The sequence below is a fragment of the Typha latifolia genome, chromosome 11 (genome assembly GCF_019914945.1).
Source record: "Typha latifolia isolate L0001 chromosome 11, TyphaL0001v2, whole genome shotgun sequence".
In the NCBI taxonomy this organism is placed as follows: Eukaryota; Viridiplantae; Streptophyta; class Magnoliopsida; order Poales; family Typhaceae; genus Typha; species Typha latifolia.
This window is the reverse complement of record NC_133096.1, coordinates 2,499,384-2,526,995: the sequence shown is the minus strand read 5'-3', so window position 1 is coordinate 2,526,995 and position 27,612 is coordinate 2,499,384. Positions and strand designations below refer to the sequence as shown.

At 35.8% G+C, this 27,612-nt stretch overlaps 1 protein-coding gene across 1 annotated transcript; it reads left to right on the top strand.

Annotated features, from left to right (window-relative positions):
• Positions 1-26,271, top strand: LOC140798150 (uncharacterized). Its single transcript, XM_073151910.1, has 14 exons — positions 1-352; positions 1,771-1,880; positions 6,795-6,857; positions 6,941-7,130; positions 7,259-7,367; positions 7,454-7,580; positions 7,765-8,311; positions 12,386-12,451; positions 12,546-12,622; positions 19,469-19,750; positions 20,363-20,702; positions 20,771-20,923; positions 24,973-25,509; positions 25,712-26,271. Exons 1-14 carry the CDS (start codon positions 71-73, stop codon positions 25,898-25,900), a joined length of 3,072 nt encoding a protein of 1,023 aa, XP_073008011.1. The 5' UTR covers positions 1-70; the 3' UTR covers positions 25,901-26,271.
• Positions 26,272-27,612: the final 1,341 nt, after the last annotated feature.

Here is a 27,612-nt window from a genome sequence, read left to right as displayed (position 1 = left end):
ATATGCTTGCTTGTGAGAACATAAATCTGCTGTTTTTATTCTCTCGTCTTCTCTTGGCATCTCTCTCACGATGGCATCCCTCCGGAGCCAGGTGGAGTCGTGGATCAAAGATCAGGCAGCCAGGGTTGGTGCGGCATGGCATCCGCCGCCGCTTCCCAAGTTGCAGTGGCTGCCGTGGAAGGGCATCGTCATCGGTGGCGGCGGGCGGAGGGAGCAGGAGCGGCGGCTAAGGGAGGAGTACGAGCGCCGGCGCCGGAAGCTGCAAGACCTCTGCAGCGCCGTCAATGTCGAGTCCGTTGCTGATCTCCAAGAAGTTCTCTGCTCCATGGTTCTCTCCGAGTGCGTCTATAAGGTTCTCTTTCCTTTGTTTTTTCGAGTTTAGAGGAATTGGTGATGTTGGTCCTGTTTTGAAGCAAATTGGTGCCATCAATTTTGGATTGATGACGTAAAAATGTAATTTTGAGGGCAAAGATTTTTGCAGGACTAACTAATATTAAGACTTAGGGAGGAAATGGCGAATGATGACTAATTCCATTACATTAAGAGAGTCACCAATTATTTGAAGGACGAACAAAGTTCTTTTGTGAAAGAAACATTAACAAGATCTGATAACGTTAATTCAGAAAGCAAATTGGTGTTTTATTTTTTTTTTAATTTTTTTGGTTAGGAAGCCGTGAATTTTGGATTGTTGATCTAAGATTTGATTTTTGAGGCAAAGATTGGTGAATGATTATCAATTCATTTATTCCAAGAAAACCACTAAGGACAAAAATGATGGACAGGTTCTGAAAGTTTGGGTTAGTTATGCTGTCCAACTGTGGTGTCAGCTGTCGTGAACTGCAAAGGTTTTGGATTGGGAAGTGCAGAAAAGCTTCATCCCATCCTACTGTAGATGCCTTGGCCTATGACATGGCAGAGATGAAAAACGATATTTGCTACAGCTGCACTAGAAACCGGCACAGTAGGGCATGTAAAGGGGGTTTAAAGATGTTTTGGGAAGCTAGAGCAGTCCTCTTTAGATTTACTTGATGCCGTGCACAGAGTTATTAGACTAGCAAGTTACTTGGTTTTAATTAACTCTGGGCAAATCATTATTTATGAAAGAAAAAAATCGTATTAGCTTATGTATCTGCCTTATGATCAAGACAGTTATTGGTTCTCCTTGTGCAGCGGTTCAGGTGAATAACACTTTCCTAATATATAAACAAAACCTTAGGGTGCACACTGAGGTTCTTCTAAATTTCTAATAGCTGAACTGGTCAGGATCAAGGAATTTATTCAGTGAAAAATACTAGCACAGAAGGAAAAGGTGGAAGATGGTGAAACTCAACATTCAATGTGATCAATACAAATAACAAACAAGCAATGTTATGCATTTATAGAGTATATGTATGTGATTTTACAATCAGCTAAGATAAATTAGATTCAGACACGTGAACTAGCTCATGCTCGTAACTCGTAAGTTTAGGTGCATATACTAACAGGCAAGGGGGAAAATTAGGTATATCTACATTCCGGTATAGAGGACGTGATACCTGGAGTTTAATTCTTTTGTTATCCAGTCAAACATCTGCTTGTCCTAGGTCTTGTAATTGAAACTTGAATTCTACTGACTGTCTATCAATGCCAAGAATCAGTAACTTTTCCATGAATGTTTCACATGATTTTGATTTGTTAATCTTCTAAGGTAAAGAAAATAAATTATGTGACAATTTTATCTGCACATGCTGTTGATATTATTTGTTGTTCTGTTTTTCTTTTGTATTACAGCGGCCAGTTTCTGAAATGATTAGATATATTAACAAGTTCAAATCTGACTTTGGAGGCCAAATTGTTTCTCTCGAGCGAGTGCAACCTTCTTTAGATCATGTACCTCATCGGTCAGTTGGCATTCTTACTGATTATCATAATTTTTGACTTCAAATAGCTGCAAGTTTGCTAATTAACAGTTCTGATTTATGTTGATTTTCTATATATAGTGGCCCATTATTACATCTCATCGTGGTCGAAAAGGTTAACAGTTCAGGATGAAGTCTTCATTGATCTATGTCAGTTAGGCACATACAGCTAGTATAATAAAGAATATATCTTATAGATTTCTAATTAGAGAGATGAATCCTTGGGCACATTTTGTGTAAAAGTTGGTTTCTCTTTTAACCTTGGAACATAACTTGACCGTTAGCTAGAGGCTAGAGCTAATTGCTAGGTGATTTATGATATTAGGGTTGAGGAAAAGTAGGTATAATTTCACTGAGTCCCCCTGAACTATTGCCTATTTTGACATACAGCTATCAATCTTTTCCAACCCTCTAAACTTTTGTAAACTTTTGACCCACTGGCACAGTTGACCGAAAAGGTGAAAAAACAAGAATGCCCCTCTATGTAAGGGCAAAAGTTAAATACATTGTTAGGTAGGCTAGGCTTACTTTCTCTGCCACGTAGTTGGATAGAGTGGATAGAGTGCTTTTTAACTAATTAGGTGGCTAGCATTTGGATTTTCAGCCAAAGATATTTATTCTTGAGCATCCAATTTTGCAAGAAAGTACTTTATCACACATTGAGAGATCTTTGGCTTGAATAAGCCTCTATATAGTATATACCTCTCCTTTCAAGGAAACTTGCTGTCTCCTATGGTATATGGTGTGCAGGTGGTATTGTGGGTGCATGCTTTCATTATCTACATGGTTTGAAGTATTGAGTTTGGTTGGTTTCAATTTGTTCCTTAGAAGAACTTGAAAATTTGCACTAAAGTGGAACGATTTTAGCTGAAGTTGGTTCAAAACAAAAGTCAATACCAACAATCTTGCTAGTTTTGACCAAGGTTCTCATTTTTAGTAAATCCGGATTGAGATCGACTGGAACGGATCATGATCAGTCAATTCCACTCCGAAATCACTCTATTGACTGGTTTCAATTAAGGTTCGAAAAATTGGGATTGAGATCGCGATCGGCCTTCCAAAAAAATAATACGTATGGCCATATCGCTCGCTTGGATCGGATCGGACTTTTTAATTATGTAAAATTCTAAATATTATTTAAAAATGTAGGAAATTTTTTTAAAAATTAGAAATTTTTTTATTAAAAATAAGAAAAATAAAGGAAGAAAAACTATGGTGCAATGAAAATTAAAAAGAAGTTAGAAAGAGAGTGAGTGAAAGAAAATTAAATAAAAGAAAGAAAATCATGGTGCAGTGAAGAAGAAGAAGAAGAAAAGAGAAGAATAAGGGAGAGAGTGAAAGAAATAAAAAAACTGAGAGAAAAATAAAGAAATAAATTAAAAAAATATATATCGGAGTTCATTGAAGTTTATCGGAGTTAGATCTGTGTTGTCGGAGTTCCTTGAGCTAGATCTTTCTAGAAGAGAAGCAATGGTTATATAGTAAGGAGAGAAAAAGAGAAAGAAAGAGTGAAAGAGAAAGTGAGGAGTAAAAGACACAAAGAGAGAGTTCGGATCAGTTGATCCGGCGAACTATGGTCTCAATAGGATATTTGCTAGATCGACCGATCCCACCCCAAAATTAGTTAGTTGACTAGTTTCAGTGGGGTATCAATCAAGATTGGATGATCTCGAGCCGTATCAAGATAGGTTTGACTGGATCGACCAAAACTACCTAATATGGCTTAGTGAAATAGGTTGAAGATTCGGAGAAGAGGTCCACATACCTTCACTCTCTCTCTCCATACTCCTCCCTAATGAAGTCCTCCAACATAGATCCATCAAAGTAGACATCCAGCGAGCTCCTCGGACAAATCCGATAACACAACACTTAGTACATCTCTCTTCCTTCTCCTTTTTGCTCTCCCTCTCTACTATAGCAACAAAGAGAGAGATAGAGAAGGAGGGAGTGGAGTGTGTGAGGGAGAGAGAGGAGTTTGTTGAAGATGGAAAGGAAGAGGATAAAAGAGTTTTCTCAAAGTAAGGCGGAGGGATAAGTTGGAGGAGAGTGGGAGAGAGTGAGTGGGAGGGTGGGTGAGACTGAGTGGGAGAGAGACATATATTAAGAAATTAATATTTTTTTAGTTTTTAAACTTTATATGTAAGCAATTTATATTTTTATATTTTATTTTTTAAATTTTTAGGATTTTGTATTTTAAAATAAGTTTTAAGATTTTACATAATTAAAAATAATCTGATATCGAATGATCGATACGATTGATATCATTAATACATAATCATTTTTGGGGTGATCAACCTCGATCCTAATATTCAATATCTTTGTTTCAACTTTCATCTATATGTTTCGACCTTAGTTCTCGATAATTTTTGGCTAGTACTATTCTATTCTCGGTGGAACTTCAGATCTCAATTATATATTATCAAAATGAAAAGTAGGTTTTTTCGGGATCTGAGTGGATGAGGCAAGCTCAGTGGAGCTTGAACTTAGCTAAACCTATTTCAAGCAGCGAAGCCTTTCCTAGCTCGACTAATTTAGTCATGTTGCTTAGGGAAAGAAAATGTTGATATGAAAAACAGGAGGTACATAGATCTACATCTAATGAAAGAGAAAGCAAGGCCTGAAAGAATCTCTTTTCTTTCCATCTCTAATTACCCATTCTATACTAGCATAGCTAGATAGATAAGAGAGAATAACTCACTATGCCGTTAGGGAAAAGATAGCAACTCACCTAACTCTGGGGGAAAGAAAATCAACCCATCTAGTTTGTGGGGGGAAAAAAAAAGCTCATCTAGATAGTGGTGGACTAGAGAAAAGAAAACATGGTACTTGCCACAAAAGACGAGAAGAAGGGGACAAGAGGCATGGAAGTTCCACAAGAATAATATGATATTCAATATCCATGATAATTTTTCTTCTATTTTTGGAATTTTGGTCAAACTTATATAAAAGGACTAAGACGTCGTTCATGTTAGGAATAAAGGCAATTATAGAATAGGTATTCCTATTTGTTATTCAAAAAATGAGGCTTTTATTTTAGGAATAATTATTCTTATGTTTGCTAGTAATCTGGAATAAGGTATAATAATAATTACTTTTAATATGATAAAAGTGAAGAAAAAGATGGAAACAATGAATTATATTTTTTATATAGTTATAATAAAAAATCTTTGGTTAGATATAAAGTAGATTGATGTGATAGATGTCAATGATAAATTGGTAATTATGTTAGTGTATGGTATAATATGTAATGTTAATGAAATGTATTTGTATTTTAGAATATGACTATTATGATGTTTAGTTGTTATTTTGGATTAAGAGGTTATATTCCACAATAAAGAAAAAATTATTCCTAAAATAAATGGGGGCTAAGAAGATTCCTAAAATAAATGGGGGCTAAGAAGATTACATTTGTGGTATTGTTTGATAAGATCTTCGAGTTAGAATCTATCAAATTTTAGCTTAGTGGGTGAATCCACCCAAAAGCCAGGAAAATCATAACCTATAAAGCATGATTTAAAATCCAAAGCTCAATAATTAATAATACACGAGTAATTTTGAAGGTCTAAAATAAGCAACATCATGTTTCAAGTTGATCAAATTTACTTTGCATGTCAATGGCTTAATATTCCAAGTTCCAACTTACACCAATATGCAGGGCCAAGAACTTCTTGTAGTTAGGCTTTTTTCATTTCCTGCGGTTGTTGCCCCCAATGCCCAAAAAATAGGAAGAATCTCAGCTATTATGGCTCTGCAAGAAAATCCAGTGGATCATAAGGGAGAGAGATAGCAGGGGGTGCGGGGTGAGGGGTGAGGGGTGAGGGAGGATTTTGTTGGTTCATGCAAAAGTGAGCTAATATTTGATTTGATTTTGGCTGAGTTAGGTCGTTTTAGGTTGAGCCTAGTTGTGTTTGAGTCTAGCTCATTTAGATAAGGTTTAATTAGGTTCACTAAGTATGATTTCTGGGCAAATTTTGCCACCTGCAAATTATTAGTTATTGGGGATAATTTTTTTTAGATAAATAATAAACACCTCATTAGTTAGCAAATTTGTTTTGGTCCCTCTCATGCAAAGTTTATGTCCACATCGTCAGGGATTTTAGCAGATTGACTAAAGAGTTGTAGGCAGTTCCTCCCGAAACAGACAACTTACAGTTTTACTTTTAAAGGAACTTCTGAGCTCAAGGTTTTCAGTTCCCTTGAACAAATAGACCCTATTGGAGGAACTTGCTATGAACTTTCATCTATTAATTCTGGCGTTGACACAATGTGACATGAGTACAAGTAGACAGTAGACCAGTGATTCTCATCCTGACCATACTGATCAACATGTGTAGCATGTACCATGTGGAAGCTCCCTATTTTTTGAACTTCGATACTGATGCAGAGGGTATATATGAATATTGTTGATAATTGATACACATGTGTAGCATGTACCATGTGGAAGCTCCCTATTCTTCTAGTGTTGTGAAATAAAAACTGGATTGCTAAAATTCTTCCCAGTTTGAAATATACCATTGTAGCTAAGGAAGAAAAAATTTAAGGTGGATCAGGAGAAAACCTTTCATTTCAGCCATTTAAGATGGTTTCCTTATCTTTGGTAAGTTTCCCTTTTCCGTAGATCTCGACCTTGGATGCTATGTTGGATTTGAACAACACTCAAGCTTGGAGTTCATCCATGATTTACAAATCCCAGCATCTTATTTTGTTGCATCATAAAAGTTAGTAATTAGATATTTGGTTGGGCATTCTCTGCATTCTCTTTTGGATGTTTAGTTTGTATGGATGAATGAATCTATAGGTCAATCAATGACAATTTTTCACACTATGACACTACTACGACCTGTATTTTTTTTATTTTTTTTGATATTGATGCTGTACATCCCTTAAACTTTGTAGGTATCTTTTAGCCGAGGCTGGTGACACATTGTATGCTACATTTATTGGAACCAAGCAATACAGGTAAGCATTATCTGGAAACAAACAAGCATCCACTTTACAAACCTGCCGCGTTATCTGTTTATATTTTGTTCCTACTTTTGTAGAGATGTCATTGCTGATGCAAATATACTCCAAGGTGCCATATTCCATGAGGATAACAATGAAGATTTTGATTTGGTTGATGTTTCTGAAAATGACCAAAGCAACATGCAAAGGAAGATTGAAGACAACTTTGCCAATTCTATTCAGGGAAAACCAAAAAGATCGAAGAAATCAAAGCCTGCTGCACACAGGGTATGCTGTATTTCTAATTTACACACTCTAGGGTAATGTTGAAGTCTGGAAGATTGCTTCATGTGTTATCTTATTTTGTTAGAAGAGCACTGAGAATAGTAGTACTATTTCCTAAATATATGTTCTAGGGATTCTTAGCTCGCGCAAAGGGAATTCCTGCATTGGAGTTGTATAAGCTTGCGCAGAAAAAGAATCGGAAGCTTGTTCTTTGTGGGCATTCGCTTGGTGGTGCGGTAGGTATAACCTACTGTGTCAGATCCAGTTGAGCTGTTATTTATCTGCCTCATGGTGATCCTTGTCTATCTGCTGCTAATGGCAGGTAGCCGCATTGTCTACACTCGCAATCTTGCGACTTCTGGCATCTTCTACTCTATCTAAGGAAAAAGGAGAAGTTCAAGTGAAGTGTATCACTTTTTCCCAGCCACCTGTTGGGAATGCTGCTTTGAGAGAGTAGGTTTCATGTCACCAAGTGAAAATGGAATTATTTTGTCAATTTTTTTCCAGCTGTTAGAAAATTTTATTGAGTAATACTATCTTGTCACTTTTAATGCTAAATATATTAAGCTGCACAGCTAGTTAATGAAAAATAATAAAAGTAAAATCATTTTCTGATGTTCTTTATCTGTGTCTTTAGTTATGTTCATCAGAAAGGATGGCAAAGCTACTTCAAAAGCTACTGCATACCAGAAGATCTGGTGCCACGGATTTTATCTCCTGCCTATTTTCATCACTATAATGCTCAGGCTCTGCAAACATCTACTGCTGCAAAACCTGAAGATACTATGAAGGTGCAGAGTCCTAGAAAGCCAAAAGAAAATGATGGTGAACAACTCGTTCTGGGAGTTGGCCCAGTTCAGACATCATTCTGGAGACTTTCAAGGCTCGTTCCTTTGGAGGGAGTTCGGAAGCATTTAGATAACTTAAGATCTGTTAAAAGGGAAGCATCCTTAGAGACGGACCATAGTTTGCTGTCTAAGGATGATGAGTCAGAAGCAGAGGCCCAGTCTCTTGAAATACAGGAGGGTTCTGAAGGGATCTCTCTAGCTCCTTTTCCTGACACAGATCAAGTGCCTGTTGAACCAAACAGTAGCTACTCAAATAGAAGACGCAACCTTCGAGTTGAAGATTCTAGGAGATGGCGTAAAGTGCCTTATTTACCTTCATATGTACCATTTGGGCAGGTAGGTAATTTTCTCCTTTTCCTTGTGTTCTTTCTTATGGGCTTATATTATGCTCATGAGGTATAAATATATGAAACTAAACGGTTTCTAAAATCCCTTCATAGTAACTTTTCTATAGTTCGTTTTGTTCTTGGTAAATGGTACTTGAAGTTGTATTCATTCCGTGGCTCTTTGGTTTTAACTTGTCATGTACACATATTTATACAGGCTGAAGGTCAAACCAACACTTGGATCATATTTCACTCACTAGAAGCTATTTTGGTCAATTCATGTATATATACACATATATGCATAAAGGTCAATTCATGTTGTTAGTTTGCTCTATCAAGGATCCTCATGCCAGAGGCACATGGGTAATTGTTGACCTGGCATGGCATAGTACATATACCGGCATGTGCCATGTCGAGCTGATTTGCTGTTTAGCTCGTTGTGCTTTTCGCTGACTATGGAACAAAGGAGATTCTAGTTAGACAAAAGAAATAAGTACAGGGAAACCTGATCCAAAAAACACATTGAAACCCAAAAAGCTAGAAGGATCAGCCAACTGCAGTAGGTGTTAGTCGAGTTTTGATTTGTTTCATTCAAAGTGTGTCTGAAACCAAAGGAGATGCCCTTCAATGTCGTTCGTTGTGTTTTCGCTGACTATGGAACAAAGGAGATTCCAGTTAGACAAAAGAAATAAGTACAGGGAAAAATCACTTCAGCCTTTTTATTTTTTATTTTATTTTTTTTATTTTTAATTTTTTAATTTTTATTTTTTGACGAGGTTTTAAAAACTGTAGGCAGTAGATGGGCAGACAAGCGATTATATAGCGCCTAGGTGGTCACTTAGAATTCAAGATGGTTAAAAAATAAACAAATAAAAGAAACAATAGTTAGAGAGAAAGTTAAAATTTATACATAAACAATATACTAATACATTCTTGTTAAGAACTATATAAGCTATTAGAATCATGGATGGCCGTGCCAACCACTAGCCGGCAGGGCACGGTATGGCACGTGCTGCAAGAGAGAGATAAAAAGAGGAGGGATATTAGCGGCACTTCACTCTTCAACCTCACCGTCGCCGCTTGCTGTTGTTGTTCACTGCCGGAGATGAAGGCATCGTCACGTCCCACGCGAGAATGCCCTAGCCTTTGGATCTGCAACTTAACCCTTTATTCACCCGCCTCGACACGCCCGAGGTCTTCTTCCTCGGGCTGGGGCTGATGCTAGGGCATCCTCGCATGGGACGTGACAATGCTTTCGACGGAGCTCTCCTGCATGACGGGCAATGACGATGGTGAGGTCAATGACGACGTAAACTTGACAACGAGCAGATCGCCGCTAGGAGGGGTGTTGTGCGACACCCCTCATGCCACATGCCGGTATGCCGTTGGCATGCCCCGTTCTGATTGGCATGACCATTATTGATTAGAATCCACTAATTCATCAACATATACAATAATTTTGAATTTTAGAGCCAATTAGACATTAAAATATGATACGAGATGCTAAGATGGTCACCTAGGCGCTAAATGAGCTTAATTATATTCTATTTAAAGTGGGAATCTAGGAATTAAAGCGGATGTTTTTTTTTAAATAATGGTTGTCAGACATGCACAATAACATTAGAGAATAGGACCTTGTGGCATAATTGTAGCCCTAATCAGGGGGCTACAATAGTCTTTCTTAGCTTAGTTTTTCTTTTCTTTTTTGGGTGCATTTGTTTATGCGACACAAGGGGAGGGATTAGATTAATAATCCCATAGATCCCACATAAATGAAAAAAATTGGACCGGATATGAAATCCAGAATGAATATCATATCCCATAAAGTGGGGTAAGTAATGAGGATAGTAATGTAATTTGATATAACCATGGGAATAGTAATATAAATTGATATAACAAGTTAAAAACTATTGTTATCCCTCACATAGTCCAATCTAAAGCAAACAAAAGATATAAATGAGGACTGGGTTAGTAGTCCCTAGGGATTAGCCAAGGGATAAGCTAGGCATATGTAATCCTCTCTTATCCCATCCCTTAAAACAAACACACCCTTAATTCCTGGACTGTGTGTGGGATGGAAACATCCTATAAGAGAGAGAGATGGGCACTAATATTATAGCTACAATATTGACCCTACATTTTACTCCTTTTCATTTTTCTTTCTTTATTGGCACTAACTTAGGCTAGTCGATGATAACTTGATCGTTGAGAACTTGAGATCATGGTTTGAAGTTTTGCCCCAAACTGAGACGTTTTGCGTTTTGGTCCAATCTGATTTGAAACTTTCCCAAAAGCTAGCATCTGACCTAAACAACCCTAATAACAATGTTTTTTTAAAGTACATTTTATATACCAAACTTGATTTGACTTGAATCCAAATTGTACCTAAACGAATATCAATCTCATAGCTTATATGCTATTAGATCTTGTGTAATGCATTGAAAATAAGATAAAGAAGCCTATTTGTCAAAAGAAGTCCAAACTGAGACACCGAAATTACAAGCAAACTTGATCGAAACATTTTGTTTAAGGTAACCGAAACCAAAACCGATATTGAAACTTTAAACTATGGTTATATCTTCTAGACCGCTATACTCTAGATTTCCTGTTTCTTTCAAGTTTCAAGAAACCCCCTCCATCTTTTGATATTTACAATAAAAATCCTAAAATGCTTTATTTATTTTTTAAAGAAATTCTTAGAGTTCCTAATTTTTAGTTTTGAGATAATCAAAATCGAAAGAACTAAAACTCCGATCTAAGATTCTGAAATTGGTTGAAACTTTGAAATCAACTGGAATATTGAAATATTTTGTTATTTTTCTATGGATCGAAATTGAAACCAAAACTTCATACCTTGCTTTGTAGATTCTTAAAATAGGTTTTAAGGGTTAAATTGAAGTCATTTAACACTAGATATATTTGTAACACATGCAATTGGATTCTAGTTTGATGATTCTCCCTAATAATTTTAGATCTTTTATATTGGAGAAATTAACTTTGGAAAATTAAAGATTTCCTTTGGTTTCTAAAACTTGTAAGTATAATTTTTACAAGTCAATCACCAAAGGGAAAGGGGAATCAAAAGGATATAAGAAAACCTTAATTTGATTTCTTTAAAGTAAATTATGCTCACTATTAAGTGACACGGGCGGTGTGGGTGCCCATTAGGGAGTATTGAGATACTGCTTCTATATTAGTATTTTGATATTCACTGGTATGATATATATAGACTTGTGCAGATCGTGCTGATCAACATGTCAATCCAACTTCTCTATTTTAATTGTGAAAGTAAGCCGAGCAGCTATTCAAGCTTGTCTTAGTACTCAGTATATAAAATTTTTAGGTAAATAACTTCTTTTTGTAATAATATCAAAAATTATTAAAAAAAAAGAGGTGTAAGGATAAAAAAATGAAGCAAATTTGCGTGGAGAGTTAGTTTCGGCATGGCTTATTGGTTGAAGATCAAACCAACACCTGGATCAGTTTTCAACAAAATTTAAGATGCATCGTTCTTTTGGACCCTATTTTGAAAAATGAAAAATTAGGAGTGGTTCTTTATTATATTTTATAGCATTACATCTATTTATTTATCAGTCAGTTTATGTTGTTATTTTGGTTTATTTTAGGGTTAATTACATGTAAATCTCATGAACTAGAGCCTATTTTCACATAGATCTCCTTATTTATTTTTTGTGATACTTTGACCCTCCTCAACTATCTTATATCTCACTACCCTGACAATGTTAACGAAAACGATAAACAATCTTCTTACCCTTAATTTTTCTCTCTATCTTTTCTCTAAAATAAGAGTAAAATGGTCCTTATAGGGCCTAAAATAAATCACATAATAGTCATGTAATATTTTTTAATGGAAAAATTTAACACTAGTGAAAGAGGCATTTTGGAGTCTTCATAATATTAAGGTGGCTGTGTGTCATGAAAAATAAAAGAGAGGGCCTTTATGAAAATAGACAATAATTCAGGGGTCTAAGTGTCATTATTTCTGTATGTTAATTTGTAAGTGTGAAAGTAAGTGGTTATTCAAGATTATCTGTTAGTACTCTTATTACTTTGATTTCTTCAGCTCTACCTCCTGGGAGATTCAATTGTAAAGTCGCTCTCTGATGCAGAATACTCCAAAATGACATCGGTACGAGCATTTGCAATATTTCTAAATATATTCTTCAAGCTCTGCAAATTTTATCTTCTCATCGTAGTGCTTTGCCTGGCAAAGGCACTTACAGGTGAGGTCTGTTATAACAGAATTAAAGGAGCGTTTTCAATCACATTCAATGAAGTCATATAGGTCCCGATTCCAGAAGTAAGAAATTGCCTAATTTTCACATTAACATTTTTACCATGAAAGATTTTTGACTTTTTTCTGCACAAATTTCTACACTTTTTTTAGCATAAGTTTTTAGACAATATTAACAGTATTCTATTCTGTATGTTTGCTTCTATCTTTAACTCACAATTGATTACTTCAAACATGCCAGCTTTGCAAAGAGGGGATCTCCTATTTCTTAGACATAATAACAGTTTGGTTGGTTGGCTCTCATAATCCAGGGAGCGTAATTTCTAATGCCTAAAATATTATTTGCAAACTCACTCTTGGTACATCTCTCATAATCCAAGGATTCTTACATTCAGATCAAACAATTAGTCTTCTAGGCTCTGTTTGGTTTGAGACTAAGCTTTGAACTTGATTAGTTAGTCTTATTTCTTAGTCTTGATTTGAATACTTTAAACTAGTTTAAGGTAATCTAGTGTTTAGTTCTGAACTAGTTTAAGAGTGTATTTATTATTTATATATGATGTGAAAAAGTGAAAAAGTGTTGGTTTTGGAGGGAAATGGATGAGATGTAAATTTAATGGACAAAATTACCCTTATCATGTAATGATGGTAGTCATTATTATAATTTATAAATAATATGTGGTGTCTATAATAGTCATTTGCGGGCTTAAGTGTAATTTTTAAATTATTTGCTGGCTTAAGTGTAATTTTTAAATTATTTGCATGCTTAAGTGTAATTTGCAGGCTTAAATGAATATGGGAAATATATTTACATGTTTAAAATGAATATGTGGTGTCTATAATAGTCATTTGCAGGCTTAAGTGTAATTTTTAAATTATTTGTAGGCTTATATAGTGTCTATAATAATAATTTGCTAGCTTAAATGAATATAGGAGATATATTTACTGTCTTGCATCTTATATAAGCCCGCAAATCAAGTCCGCAATTAAACACACTAGGAGCGATTAAGCCCACAAAACAACGTTTTGCGGGCTTTTCTGTAAGCCAACTAACTAGCCTTTATTACAAGGTTCCTAGTATCGGGATCGGGATCGGTATCGATCGTCCAGAAAAACGATACGCATAGGTCGTATCGGCTGTTCGTATCGGATAGGACTATTTTTTAATTATATAAAATTCTAAATATTATTTAAAATGCAGAAAAATTTAGAAAAAATGACAAAAAAATAAGAAAACAAAAATTACTCACATATGAAGTCTAAAAACTTAAAAAATGTATTAGCTTACTCAAAATTTAAAACTTTGATGAATACCGAGCTGGTTCTCGTAAATTTCTAGTCTTTATCATCATAATCACCATAAGTTTATAAATATTGATATTTGGAATCTGATGCTCCAAAAAGTGATTCCATCATACTAGTAATATGGTATGGATCTTATTGTGCGACTTGCGTCTGAGGAGGATAATAACCAACATTTGGATCTTGTGCCTGAGAATACTGAGGATACTGAGGATAATAACTAGTATATGGATCTTGTGATGGCTCCAAACAATAAATACTTGATGTACCATAATCATAGGAAGCAACGTTTTTATGACGACGTCGTTGATATATATATACATCATTAGTTTATCTGTCTTCAATTTTTATGTCTTCTTGACTTTTCTCAACAAATATAGATGTAACGATCTCACCACCATATGTATCATCAGGATTATGACTAGTACTAGTAGGTATACTATCTCTCGCTGCTGAATGACTCGTACCAGCCTCTGCTCTCGTCGTGATCTCTCCTAATATCTCATCTAACCATGGATTATCTCTATCATTTAATAACCTATTCTCTATTTTTCTGATCCATGGAGTCAAGGGATTTTTTTCATCAAAAACATGATTTAAATCAATCAGTTGTTCATTTTCTACTTTTCTTCTTAAATTTCTCCCTCAGTCTCATATTATAATGACAAAAAATTAACTTCTCCAATCTTTCCATTGTCAATCGGTTGCGTGTTTTTGTGTGGATTAAGGAGAAAGTAGTCCAATTTCTTTTACACTGTGATGAAGATATAATTTGACTTAAAATCTTGTTTGCTATTGACGTCAAATTTGGTGCCTCCTCCCATCCATAGATAAACCACCATTTAGCTGGAGTGTTATGAGATATAGCTGTAACAACTTTAGCAGTACTGAATTGCCCAGCTCTCAATCTATATCTCTCCATCTGAAATCAGAAATATATTATTAGTTTATTGTATACTTTATTGAAAGTTAAAACTTGAAATAAATAATAATAAAATTATTTAATTGAATCATAACTCACTTCTTTATCGCAAAGGATTTGTTTATGAATATCGGGCTCAAGCTTGCTGATTACCTTTCTAACCTCCAACAATACTTCACTATCATTATTGACATTTTTAGAGAATTAAAATCTTGGATTAAGAAAATACCCTGTAGAAATTTAAAATTTGTAAGCATTCAAATTTTTGAATATTCATAAATAAAAGTAAATTAGTAAATTAAAACTTAAAACTTAAAAGCATGTCTACTGGCATTGTGTATATCTCTACGTAGTTGTTTGTTCCATCTAGAATCAATCATCTTCCACCACTTCCTTCCTATAACTTTGACTCACATTTTTTTATTGATTTTTTTGCTATGCCCATTGCCTCATATTAGAAACCCATCTCAGACTTGTCATCACTGTCTACAAGTCTTAATACTTTGACAAGAAGCTCAAATATTGTTGTGACAATTGTATATTATCCCAAAATGCATTTCTAATAGCCATATTTTTTAAAATTTCACATAAAGATTTATCTTTAGGTTTCATATTCTTAATTTTTATAGACTACTCCTGTGATGTAAACATCCGCATAATATCATCCTTGTAGCGCATGATGCTCTTCAAAGCTAAAAAGTGAGTGGCAAATCTAGTGATGCCGGGTTTGATAATCTCCCTAACACCAGTCATCTGCTTGAGTAAATTAAGAACCCAACCATGGTTATATATAAAATTTGTTAACCTCTGACTTTCACGTATAACCATGTCAATTTCAGGCTCTTTTGCAATATCCTCTAACATTAGATCAATACAATGTGCAACACATAACGTCTAATATAAATGAGGTCTTTTTATCATTAGTAAATTTCCAGCAGCTTTATAATTTGCCCCATTATCAGTAACCATTTGGACTACTCTTTTTTTCATCGATTTTTGTACCACCTTATTCATCAACTAACAAATATAATTTGCATTTTTGAAATGAGCAATATTATCCACAGACTTCAAAAATATTATCCCCATGTCAGAGTACACTAAGAAATTAATTATATTTCTTATGTTTTGTGTACTTTACCCACCACACATCAGTGTACAACCAAATTCATCTCAATACCGTTTAAATGTCTCAATGTAAGTATGAAGTTCATCTATCTCTGAGTCAAGATATTTAGTAGCAATATTATTTGAACTAGGAGGCGGAACACCAGACCCTATTGATTATATAGCATCCACCATAGTGTGATAGTAAGGACTATCAATTACATTGAAAGGAATATGATTGTAAAAGAAAAATTTAGAGATAGCCCTACCAATGTGTTTATTTGCATTTTTAATTCCTTTGAGAGCTGTCTTGATAGAAGTCTGTGTATGACCCTTTTTTTTTTGAAAATATATATCCATTGGTCTAATATTTCTAGACTATGCTGTAACACCAGGAGTCCTATGGGTAGAACTGCTGCTCCTATATTCTCTCTCTCCTCGTATATTAACTGATCTAGGTCTCTGAAAGTTACCACCAGTGTTTCTTCTCATCTCTTCCTTTTCTCTGTGCATATTTTTCCTCTCTTTCATTGCCCTCCTCATCTGTCTCTTCTCCTCATCCTCCTCATTTTGCTCACTGCTATCATTATCAATGTGTACAAGATTATGCATCAATTCTTCATGAACCATTGATTCTCTTTATTATGTAGATTGTTTATCCTTCTTTTTGCCAATTAAATGAGCCAACATCTGCTTTCTAACTTCCAAATACACTTGAGTGCAAGCTGCTACATTTCCTTATCTTCTAGCTAAATGTTCTTTCAAACGGCTGACACCACCACTCATTTCCTTTCCACATCAGTTACATTTAACACGTCTTTTATCTTGCCCAATAGTGCTGCAATGTTGCCACTCAATGTCGGTATCATATGACTTCTCTTTTGGAGCCATTGATATTTTAACTTTGCAACTAAAAAATATAAACAAAAATTAAAATAAAATATAAACTAATTTAAAATTTATGAGGCGGAACACCAGGTCCAATAGTGCTGCTGCTGCAGGTGCTGAGCAGCATAAGTAGTAGCAGCAACACCTGCTGCAGGTGCTGAACAACATAAATGCATAAGCAGCAGCAGCACCAGGTGCTACTACCACTGCTAGTGCTGCTGCAACAGCAGAGTAGCACCTGCTATAGGTGCAGCTGCTGCACAATGAAAAAAATAAAAAATAAAACGAAAAAAAAAACTTATCTAAGGTCGCTGGAGATCGAGGCCATCAAATCTTCGTCGGAGAACGTTGTTGGAGTGTTGGAATCCACCAACAAAAGTAATCCCATAGAATCCACTAGCGGGCTGTTGGAATCCACCAACAAAAATAAAGGTAATGTCAAAAATATTTGTTAATCTCAAATATGAAGATAATAAGCCTTTATATAAGCAAACCCTAAAAAGACAAATGAACTAAAATACTCATAACAGAAAAAAGATTAAAATATCCTCAACATTCCTTACCTCATGATTTGTCACCTAACTAAAGTGTCACTAGGTGGCCTGAGACTGCACACGTGTCTGATTGATGATCTGGCATGTGTTCGCACTAACTCTTTCGGAGTGGGAGAAACTTGACTTAATTGAGTCAAACTGCAGGTGACTTAGGTAGTGCTCCAATATATCCACATCAATCTTCTGTAGTTCATCATGAGTAATCCACATGGTATCTGAATCTGGATAGTCTCTCCATTGGACTAGGAAATAGTGAGCTCTTCCTTTCATAGTAGATATTATCTCTTCATCCAAAATAGCATCTATCTCTTTTGTGTAGATGGAAAAGAGGAAGTGAGAGGGTCAAAAATAGGTTTATTTGGTAGAGCAGGGATATGTTTATTATATTGGTCATCTGGGATAGGCAAAAGATTCTTGTAAGCAACTAGGTCCGCAATATTAAAAGTGGAACTAATGCCATAATCATAAGGAATGCCAATGACACAAGTATTTGATCTATCCATCTTAATATTTGGAAAGCTCCAACTCTATGAGCTTGCAATTTCCTTGGGATTCTGGATGGAAATCACTCATATATGACACGAATGATGACGGTCTCCAACAGAAAATTATTTAATATGCTTACGCCAATAAGCTTGTAGTTTATATTGAAAATTACTAGTTTTGATTCATTTAGTGATCTCTTGATGTAATGAATGGACATGATATGTAAATGATTTTGTAGGCTCAGAGATCCTAGCATGTGATGACATAAGAAACAAGTCTAAAGGTTTAAGAGCTCTAGATCTATAAACAAACACAATAAAATTCAGGGTTAGGTTCGTAAACTTGCTTGTCAATATTGTACTCTTCCATTGTGTTCATCTGTTTCCCCAAGGCCTTGTTTGCTCTCCTCCTAAACTGGTTTAGAGATCCCTACCTTAATTTAGTAATTAAACATCTTGTTATCTTTTTCATATCTAACCAAGTTCACTCTCCAAAAAATTAAGACTAAGAAATGAGACTAACTAATCGAGTTCGGGACTTAGCCTCAAACTAAAGAAGATCCGAAGTATATGGTCTTAGTAGGACAATTCATGGCCACATGGCCCACTTGTTTACATTTGTAATATTGACCGGGATAGTTTGATGGCATAGTGTCATTTAGCGGACCTGACGTATATGGCCTCAAACTAAAGAAGACCCGAAGTATATGGCCTTAGTAGGACAATTCATGGCCACATGGCCCACTTGTTTACATTTGTAATATTGACCGGGATAGTTTGATGGCATAGTGTCATTTAGCGGACCTTTGCCTCTGTCTCGACTAGTGGGCAGTGTGCTTTGATTATTTGTGAGGTATCAATATTATTTTGTGATCCGGCTCCAAGTGGATCAATGGTGAAAAGAATTCAACAATTAGGTTGCCTAGCCAGCTGTTGTTTTTGTGACGACGTCATTTTTTCAGTGCAAAATTGTATGTCAACAAATTTATCTCGCAGAACACTAATTTCTGCCTAATATCCTCACTAAGGCCATGCCAGAAACAACTCAAAGCCATTCTCTCGTCTTTGATGACATTGCACCTCATCATGTATTCCTTAAGTTGAGAGACGTAATCACTAGCAGACTTCAGTCCTTGTCTAAGGTTATTCTATTGATCTATTAGGTCACTATAATACATTTAATACTATAATCTTGTGTCGTTAATCTGGTATGGAAATTTGATGGCTCTTTAGCATAGAGAAGGGCCAACAAGATTTGACTGGGTTTATGGTGTGAATGGCTAATCTATTAGCAAATTATGCTTTGTATCATTATTGTTCCTATTATTGTTCCTATTTCTGAAGCAATGATTACTGTCAATGAGCTCGCTGACAACCATTGCTACCGACAAACTAGCATCTTGTACCAAATTCACCTCTCTATTGTGGTTTGTGTCAAAACCGTCACGTTCGATCATATGCTTCTTGTACTTGTTTAGAAAACTCGACATCTCAGATAGCAAACTTAATTTCTCATTCTGCTGGTGCTCATGTATTGTTAACCGTGAAAGATAACCAAAGAACTTCTCAACCTTTCTTGTTTTATCATTAATTCTGCATTTCTTTTATCAGTATCTCTTAGGAAGAAAATGCAAACTAATTATTTCTCTTTTTGCAGAATATATGACCTATGTATGTCTGCTAACGTAGGCCCCTTTATGGGAATAGAACAATTGCCACAATTTCCACATCTTCAACAGTTGCTTGGACTGGCAGCTTCTGATTCTGTAGAACTTGGCAATATTGTAGAGCCTCCTGTTATTCGAACAGCGACTTCTGTTGTTCCTCTTGGATGGGCTGGTGTTCCTGGTGATAAAAATTCAGAGCCATTAAAAGTTGATATTATTGGGCATGGTTTACACTTGTGTACCCTTGTTCAGGCTCAAGTTAATGGAAGCTGGTACATGTTCCTTGTTTCTGAAGATTTAATTAGCTTCAAATGTCAAATCTGTGATTGTTTGCATCTTGCCAAAAATCATGTCGTACACTCCTGTGTCAGTATGTGTTCATGGGTCACATAGTCCTTTAAAATGTAAATGCTGTTAACAGTACGATAATGTCCTCAATTTATTAATTGATCGTTCACATATAAAGAGGGAATAATACTAATCATTTAATTTATTTTGCCCTGATAAATCCCTCATTTGTCTCATTGTGATTCACTGGAAAGCAGGCATAAATAATTACCCTCTTATATGTTCCCTATATGCATAAACATGTCCCTAGACAATATACTCAACATGATTGTCTACTTCATTACAAACTCGATATTCTGCACCATGTCTTCATCTTAAACTTAATCAGCTATTCTTATTCTATTAAATGGGTCAATTAGAATTTATCATGAATGAATACTACAGTAGTAGATCTAGCATTTTGCAGAATCTATGTTCTCTATTGAACCTGTTTGGTTCAGTTCATACTTCAGAACTTTCTAGCAGAAAACTGAATGCTCCTCTTCCATGTCTTGGTTATCATTGTTTAGATGTGTAACATTTTATGGCATGTATAGGTGCTCAACTGCTGTCGAGTCCCTACCTCCACCACCTCCATACTCATCAAATCCTGAAGTACAACCTCTTTTGCAGAAAATGCGGATTTTAGTTGGTGCTCCATTAAAATCGCCACCAAAGTATCCTATTGTCCAAGATAATTTGCTTCCTATATACACTTCCCCAGTGGCAGAGTGTTCCATTTCCATTTCAGAGTGTAAAAAAGGGTCTCCTTTTGATGATAGAAAAGGCTGTTCTGATGGTTTGGATCGTTTTATCATATACTGTACTAGTGATTTCATTACTGCAAGTAAAGAGGTTCATTTGAGAACAAGGAGGGTGCGGCTACTTGGATTTGAGGTAATTTTTGTTTTGCCATAGACCATTTGGTAGCAGTCAAAATATTAATTTTATCTCATTGGTTGCAGGGTTCTGGAAAAACTTCCTTATTTAGATCAATTTTAGGTCAATCTAGCAAAAGAGAAAATGCCTATCCTGAAATTATTCATCCACATGTGGATATTAAAGAAGGGGTAACAGGTGGAGTGTGCTATCTGGATTCGACAGGTGTAAACTTGCAGGTACTGTTAGTTTACCTCATTTTTATATGATAGCATGATTTCCTTTGGTACATTCAGAACAGTACAGAAAGCAAGTACCTTTATGGATCAGTTTTTGGCAGCGATTTGAATTCTTATATTTTTCAAATTACTCAAGTCTTGGTCTTCATTTTTATACTTTCTAGTATCATTGGAAAACATTTTCATTAAATTAATTTTCTTTGGCATCTGGGTATTTACTTAGATACCTTCCAGCTGCTGAAGCTCCAAACAATTTCTTGATCACTCCTTTACTTAAATTATTCTTAAAGTTGCTAGAAATGACATGTCAACTTTTGTCCATTACTGCTTGAGAATGAACAGTTGACTAATTTATTAACAAAACTGAAGTTCTAGCTTTTGCTTTATATAATTGTTTATTGTTTATTACATTAAGTAGAGTGACGCGTTAGGAAGTTCCGAAAAGTTGTAAGAAGCATTGTCAGAAATATACAGAATTGTCCTGAAATTTAACGCAGATGTCAGTCAATGAAAAGTAAACTTCCAGCATGGAATTTAATGGCTGAGGGAATTCAACTTCAACATACAAGTTATGTGTAACAAATCATGCTATATTGAGCCAAACACAAGCGAGCTGGGCCTTACTCCTTTTTGGCTCGTTTATATTTCGAGCTTAAAACTTTGGCTCATGTTTAACTCACCTATGAGTAAGTTGATGTCTGCAAAAGTTCTAGCTGAACAGAATATGATCTGTTCCCGAACAATGAGCTCAATTGACAACCCTGGAATTTTTAAATCTTATTATTTTGAATTTTTCTTTAGTTATTGAAGCTGTCCCAGGACTAAGAAGCTCCTTATAAATTACAATAGCTCTATGGGATCATCAAGGAATTTTAATGACTTTGACGGACTGTTACAGATCCCTCTGGTATTGCAAAACATTCCTTCTCATATTTACCTCCAGTATGTGGTTTAATCTGAAAAAGTTTAAACAATGCACCATGTTAGCTTCAAAAGCAGAGAACTAGGAAGTAGGAAATCTTCTCTTGTTTCTCATACATTTATTTAGAAACATCGACTTGTGCGCTAGTTTGCTAGTCTGTATTTTGCATTGATCTAACTTCTACATTCTAGATAGTAACCCCATGTCTATGAGATATGGATTGTGTAAATCATAGATAGCCATATTTGCGGGGTACTAGTACATGGCACGAGGGGTGCCACACGGCACCCCTCCTAGTAGCTTTGCTGCTTGCCATTGATCTCGTTGTCGAGCTTGCCATCACTGATCACTTGCTGAGTCGTTGTTGCCCGAGCTGACACCTCAACGGGTGCCCTAGCTTGAGCTTAAGAGAGGAAAAAAAAGGGGGAGAGAGAGATATTAAAAACTTAATTTGCAAATCCGAATTGTCGGGGGTGTGAGCTTGGGTGAGCGGCGAGTGGCGATAGCGACTGTGACGCAAAGGTGAGTAGTCCCTTACTTTTTTCTCTCCCTCTTTTATGGCACGGCTAGCAAGTGTCGTGACACGTGTCATGCTGTGCCGTGCAGGTTGACAAGTGTCATTGTACTTGCCATGCCGTGCCGTGCCGTGTTGGTCGGCGGTTTATTGTTGGTTTAAATTAAATGCTATAAGTAAAATATTTACTAGAAGTGTAGAGAGTAGTATTTTTAAATTAGTAGCTCCAATACTTACATGTTTATGGTATACTTGAAGTTAGGGGTGAAAATGGGTCAGATGTTTAGTCCAAATTGACCCGATTCCATGTCCGGGTCGTGCCAATATTGCATGCCTCTGCGTGTTAGTGGCATGCCTCTAATATAATTTTTAGGTCTTTATGTGTTTTTGGTTTGAATATATGTATTAAAGTCTACATTAGAGTCTTTTATGATTAGATAATTATAAAGGGTATTTTACAAATCAGACCCTATATTTTACCTATTTTGTAATTCATACCCTGTCTTTAATATTTTTGTAATATGATCTCTTCTTTTTTTCTATAATTTTTTATAAGACTGATGTTATTTTGACTAATTGATATCGGTCAAATTACTAAAATATCCTCACTATTATTTTTCCTCTTATTTGCCCCTCCTGTGAGGAAGATATGGATAATTTAGATATTTAAAAATAATTTTATATATTATAATGGAATATTACTTTGCTAGTACCATTTAAATTAACGGAGGGGGTTAAATGAGAATTATAAGGAAAAAATAGGGGTCAGATTATAAAAACTCAAAGACGGGGTGAATCATAAAATAGATAAAATGTAGGGTGTGATTTGTTAAATTTTCTATTATAAATGATCTATTTTATTAAAAAATAAAACAATAGTCAAGTAAAAACATAATTCAACACATAATATGATTGAATATATTTATTAATTGGTAATAGTTCAATAATTAATCTAACATGTTCCTATATCAATTTTGACCCAATTTGAATAAATTTGACATTTTAATTTTAGATTTTCTTTTTTTTTTTAAATTTTGGGAGAAACTAATACTAAAATTTGAGCTAAAAATTGTAAAATGTGGGTTCAAATCAACTCATATGGAGCTAATTTAATATGTTCATATACTAATTTTAACTCAATTTGAATGAATTTGACATATTAATATTTTTTTTAAAGTTTGGGGGAAGTTTTGGAGGAAATCCAATTTTCCTTTGATTCCTACATTTTAAAGAATATAATTTATAGATCTAGCACCAAAATGCTAGATCTATGTAGAAAGACCCTTATAAATAATAGCTAGCAAATTTAAGCTAGATGTATCATATTAGTGCTCCCAAGATTAGTCTTTATACTGTGAAATAAAAAACTTAAAGGACCAGCATAGACTAGAGGCTGATGTGGATGGGAACTTTTCTGACTTATTGGGAAGATGAGATTACCGTCCTTCGGTGGCTTGGGGATTTCTGTGCCAAGATCAGCTCTTTGTCAGCGCAATGATGCCCTTGCCGAATTTATCCATAGCACTTCTATCCTTGAGAAGAACACAGCCAATGCTGCCCAGGAAATGAGCATGGGAAATGTGCCCTCTAAGCCCCATGAGGGCTGTTTCGACTTTGAAGAAGGTATCCGCTTCTTTTGGCAATGCCAGTGCTCGATAGAATGCCCGATAGAATGCCAAGGTGGAGAATAACAGGGGCTCGAATAGGTTTAAATTATAGCTCAGTCTTTGGTTTCTTGTATTGACTCAGATTTATATACCTTGAGGAGTTGGTATCAAGCAATTGAAGTATCAACCATGTAGGTCACTGGCACTTGCAAGATATCTGGGGCATTTTGCTAGTTGATATGTAATTGGGGTTTGAATAGGTTTGAATTATAGCTCATATTTGTTTCCCAGTTCTAGCCAAACAGATGACAGTTGCTTATCTAAACTTCAAAACTACTATATTACCTTTGAAGCAGCTTCAGAAGAGAATTTAAATCTTTGGTGCTAATAACTACAACAGGTGTTTGTAGTAATCTGATCTAGCAGCTAGCTGCTCAACATTTTTTTTCTTTTTATTCCTTGAATCCATGTTTACCTTTCAGCAAATGGTTCAGTGAGGCTAAGAATGCTTTTAGTGCAGGGTTTACGGTTTCTTCTCGTTTTGATTTGGATTTATATACGTGAGAGGAGTTGGTATTGCAAATTTTCTAGTGTTCTGTTTGATTGCAGTTGATCTTATTTTCCTTTTTAGTAGCACACTTTCATAATCCTCTAGTAGACTAGTATTTATTGTATCACTTTGGTATATTTTATGCTTTTTAACCTTAAAATTTATTTAACTAGCATGCTCTTTTCAAAGGGATGCAAAATGTTAAGAGTTTTTTTCATGCATACAAAATATGTACTTGGTTGACTTATTTTTATCTTTCCAGAATACGAGTATGTCTCTTTTTTTTTCAATCAATATCTGTTTTGTTATTCTTCTAATATCCCTATCCAGGGCAAAGATATAGATCGGGATGTGGGTTGACAGCTGTCTGATTCGATTTTACTCGTACTTTGATGTACAGTGGACATCCATCTGTCTATATTACTTTGAATATAATCTATGATGTTCATTCTACAGGATTTACATCTAGAGGCCACTCGATTCAAAGAAGAACTGCAGATGGGTTTACGTGATCTCAGCAGGAAGACGGACCTAATTATTCTTGTGCATAACTTATCACAGAAGATACCACGCCATCACCAGTCTAACACTTCACCGCCACAGCCAGCCCTTTCACTACTTTTAAATGAGGCCAAGGCTCTTGGTATCCCTTGGATTTTTGCCATGACCAATAAATTTTCAGTCAGTGCACATCAACAGAACATGTTGATCTCATCTGCTATGGAAGCATATCAAGCATCTCCCAATATGACCAAAGTTTTAAATTCCAGCCCATTTTTTATGCCAACTACTGGTAGTGATCTGCAGTCGCTGATTTCAGCTGATGAAATCTTGGGCAAGAAGGAGGCTGTGTCAAAATTTAATTTTTCTCCTATCAATCTTGTTCTTATGCCTTTCCAGCGAAAGGCTGTTGTTATGCCCGTTGAGGGTGTTACAGCTCTTCGTGAACTTGTACATCAAGTGCTCCGGAGTAATGAAGAAGTGGCTTTCCAGGTAGTTCTCTATTTGGTTGAACTTAAGAAAAGTAAAAACAACTATGAAGTTTCTATTCCAGATTGATTATGAGAATATCAATGGTTGCTGGGCTTATTAACTTTTGGCACCTCTAATATAATACTTTAGCTATTGTCATTTAATACTTTTGCTAAAGCTTATTTTCACCTGGCTGTGACCTTTGCCTTGCATACATCAACAGGAACTTGCAGGTGAAAGATTGTCAATCGAATTGGCAAGAGAAAAGGAGATCTCTGAGGATGCAAACCAAAAACCTCAGAAAAAGGGAAGCTCTACTACAGCTGCAGCAGTTGGTGCTTCTCTTGGAGCTGGCCTTGGCCTTGTGATGGCTGTGGTCATGGGAGCAGCATCTGCGCTGCGAAAGCCTTGAATGCTATGGTATTTCATACACGCTACTATTTTTTCATTCATCTGATCTGGTGCTGGCAATTGAAAAACAAGTTTGCACGCTAAGGCAACGAACATCAGAAACCAAATGAGCAAAAGGACTTCAAGTTCCACTTCATGCTGTATATCCACACATTCTTACTGGGATTATCTTTGCACAGGCAGGGATGTCGATAGGCCCCCTCTCAAACCCATCTAATGAATCTCATGTTAATTAGTTCCTCGGGCTTGTGATTGCAGTGACTGATGTGGTGTTCACAATGATGTAGTGACGTACCACACTTACAATAGAATCTTGTTGGAATTATTTTTACATGATTGAGAAATATATGAGAGTGAGAGCTGCATGGTTTACATGATTATGTTTGCATGACTGAAGTCCAATTGAATCAAGCTGAAAACGATTCAGAAATAGAATTCTGATGCCAATGAATTCTAGGATTTAGGGTTTTCAAACCCTACATGGCTTTTCAAAAATGGCACTAGCACATCAGCATAATCCTTGAATTGTTGCAATTCTATTCTAGTTTAATCTGATTACTTTACCTATGAAATTGAGAACGAATTATCTTGTGTGAAACTAAGTTGAATTGACTGGTATTCCACTAAGTTCTTTTGTTCGGAAAATTATATTGGACATGTTAAGTTTCCAAACTTGAGCCTTGACTGAATAAAATTTGCACTTCCATTTGAACAATTTTTTTTTCACAATAAGATTCAGGGGAGTTGTTCCATCCCACACATAACGGCCTCCTCGCGTTCGAACACGACATCTAGAATTCTTATTTTCTCTGAAGAAAATAACTAAAACAAAATAAGAACTAGATTCTATAGGCTGTATCCATACACGAGATGACTCAGTATAGTCCAAATCACTTCATTCTACTATGCTAGCCATCTCTTTGATTGCTCCCTGGTGAAGCATCGCAAATATTGCTCAAGGCAGCGATTAACGACTTCGGATTGCCCATCGATTGGCGAATGATACGCCGAGCTCATTTTTAGTTCAATACCTTACTACTTGAAGTACTCTTGCCAAAAGTGACTCATAAAAATTAGATTATGGTCTGAAACTATTGATCTCGACATTCCATGCAACTGGGCTATTTCCTTCACAAAAATTTATGCCACCTTCTTTGAGGTGTATGGGTGTGCTAGAGCTAAAAAGTGTGTACTCTTTGTCAATTGGTCAATCACCACCATTATCACCGTATGTCCTCTAACCTGAAAAGTCCTTCAATGAAGTCCATCACCATATCTTCCCAAATTTGCTCTAGAATGGGTAGGGGTTGCAGTAGCCCCATTGGTTTCGTCAAGTCTGCCTTGGTGCGTTGATAGATTTCACAGGCTCGAACATAGGACATCACTTCTTTTCTCATTCTTGCCTATACACAATTTTGTGTTAACCTCTTATAAGTTTTGAAGGTTCCCTCATGCCCTTCCATAAGAGTGTTGTGGAAGTGGCGAATCAAAGTCACTCGCAGTTCAGGTCTAGCCGGTACTCGTACTCGCCCTCAGTCTAGTAGTAAACCGTCCTTCACTTCTAAACTGGGATAGCTAGCTGATTCTTCCTCTACCTTCTTCATGAGTTCCATCATCTATGGATCTTCCACACGTGAAGCTCTAATCTCTAAAAGAAAAGGAAAGATCAGGATAGAAATCATAGCTAGGTCGATTGGTTTGGGTTGTCGTGAT

Coding starts and splice junctions, on each gene's coding strand:
- LOC140798150 (XM_073151910.1), top strand. CDS start 71: ATGGCATCCCTCCGGAGCCAGGTGGAGTCGTGGATCAAAGATCAGGCA. Junction 7,581..7,764: donor GGGAATGCTGCTTTGAGAGA/GTAGGTTTCATG, acceptor CTGTGTCTTTAG/TTATGTTCATCAGAAAGGAT. Junction 25,510..25,711: donor ATGAAGAAGTGGCTTTCCAG/GTAGTTCTCTAT, acceptor ATACATCAACAG/GAACTTGCAGGTGAAAGATT.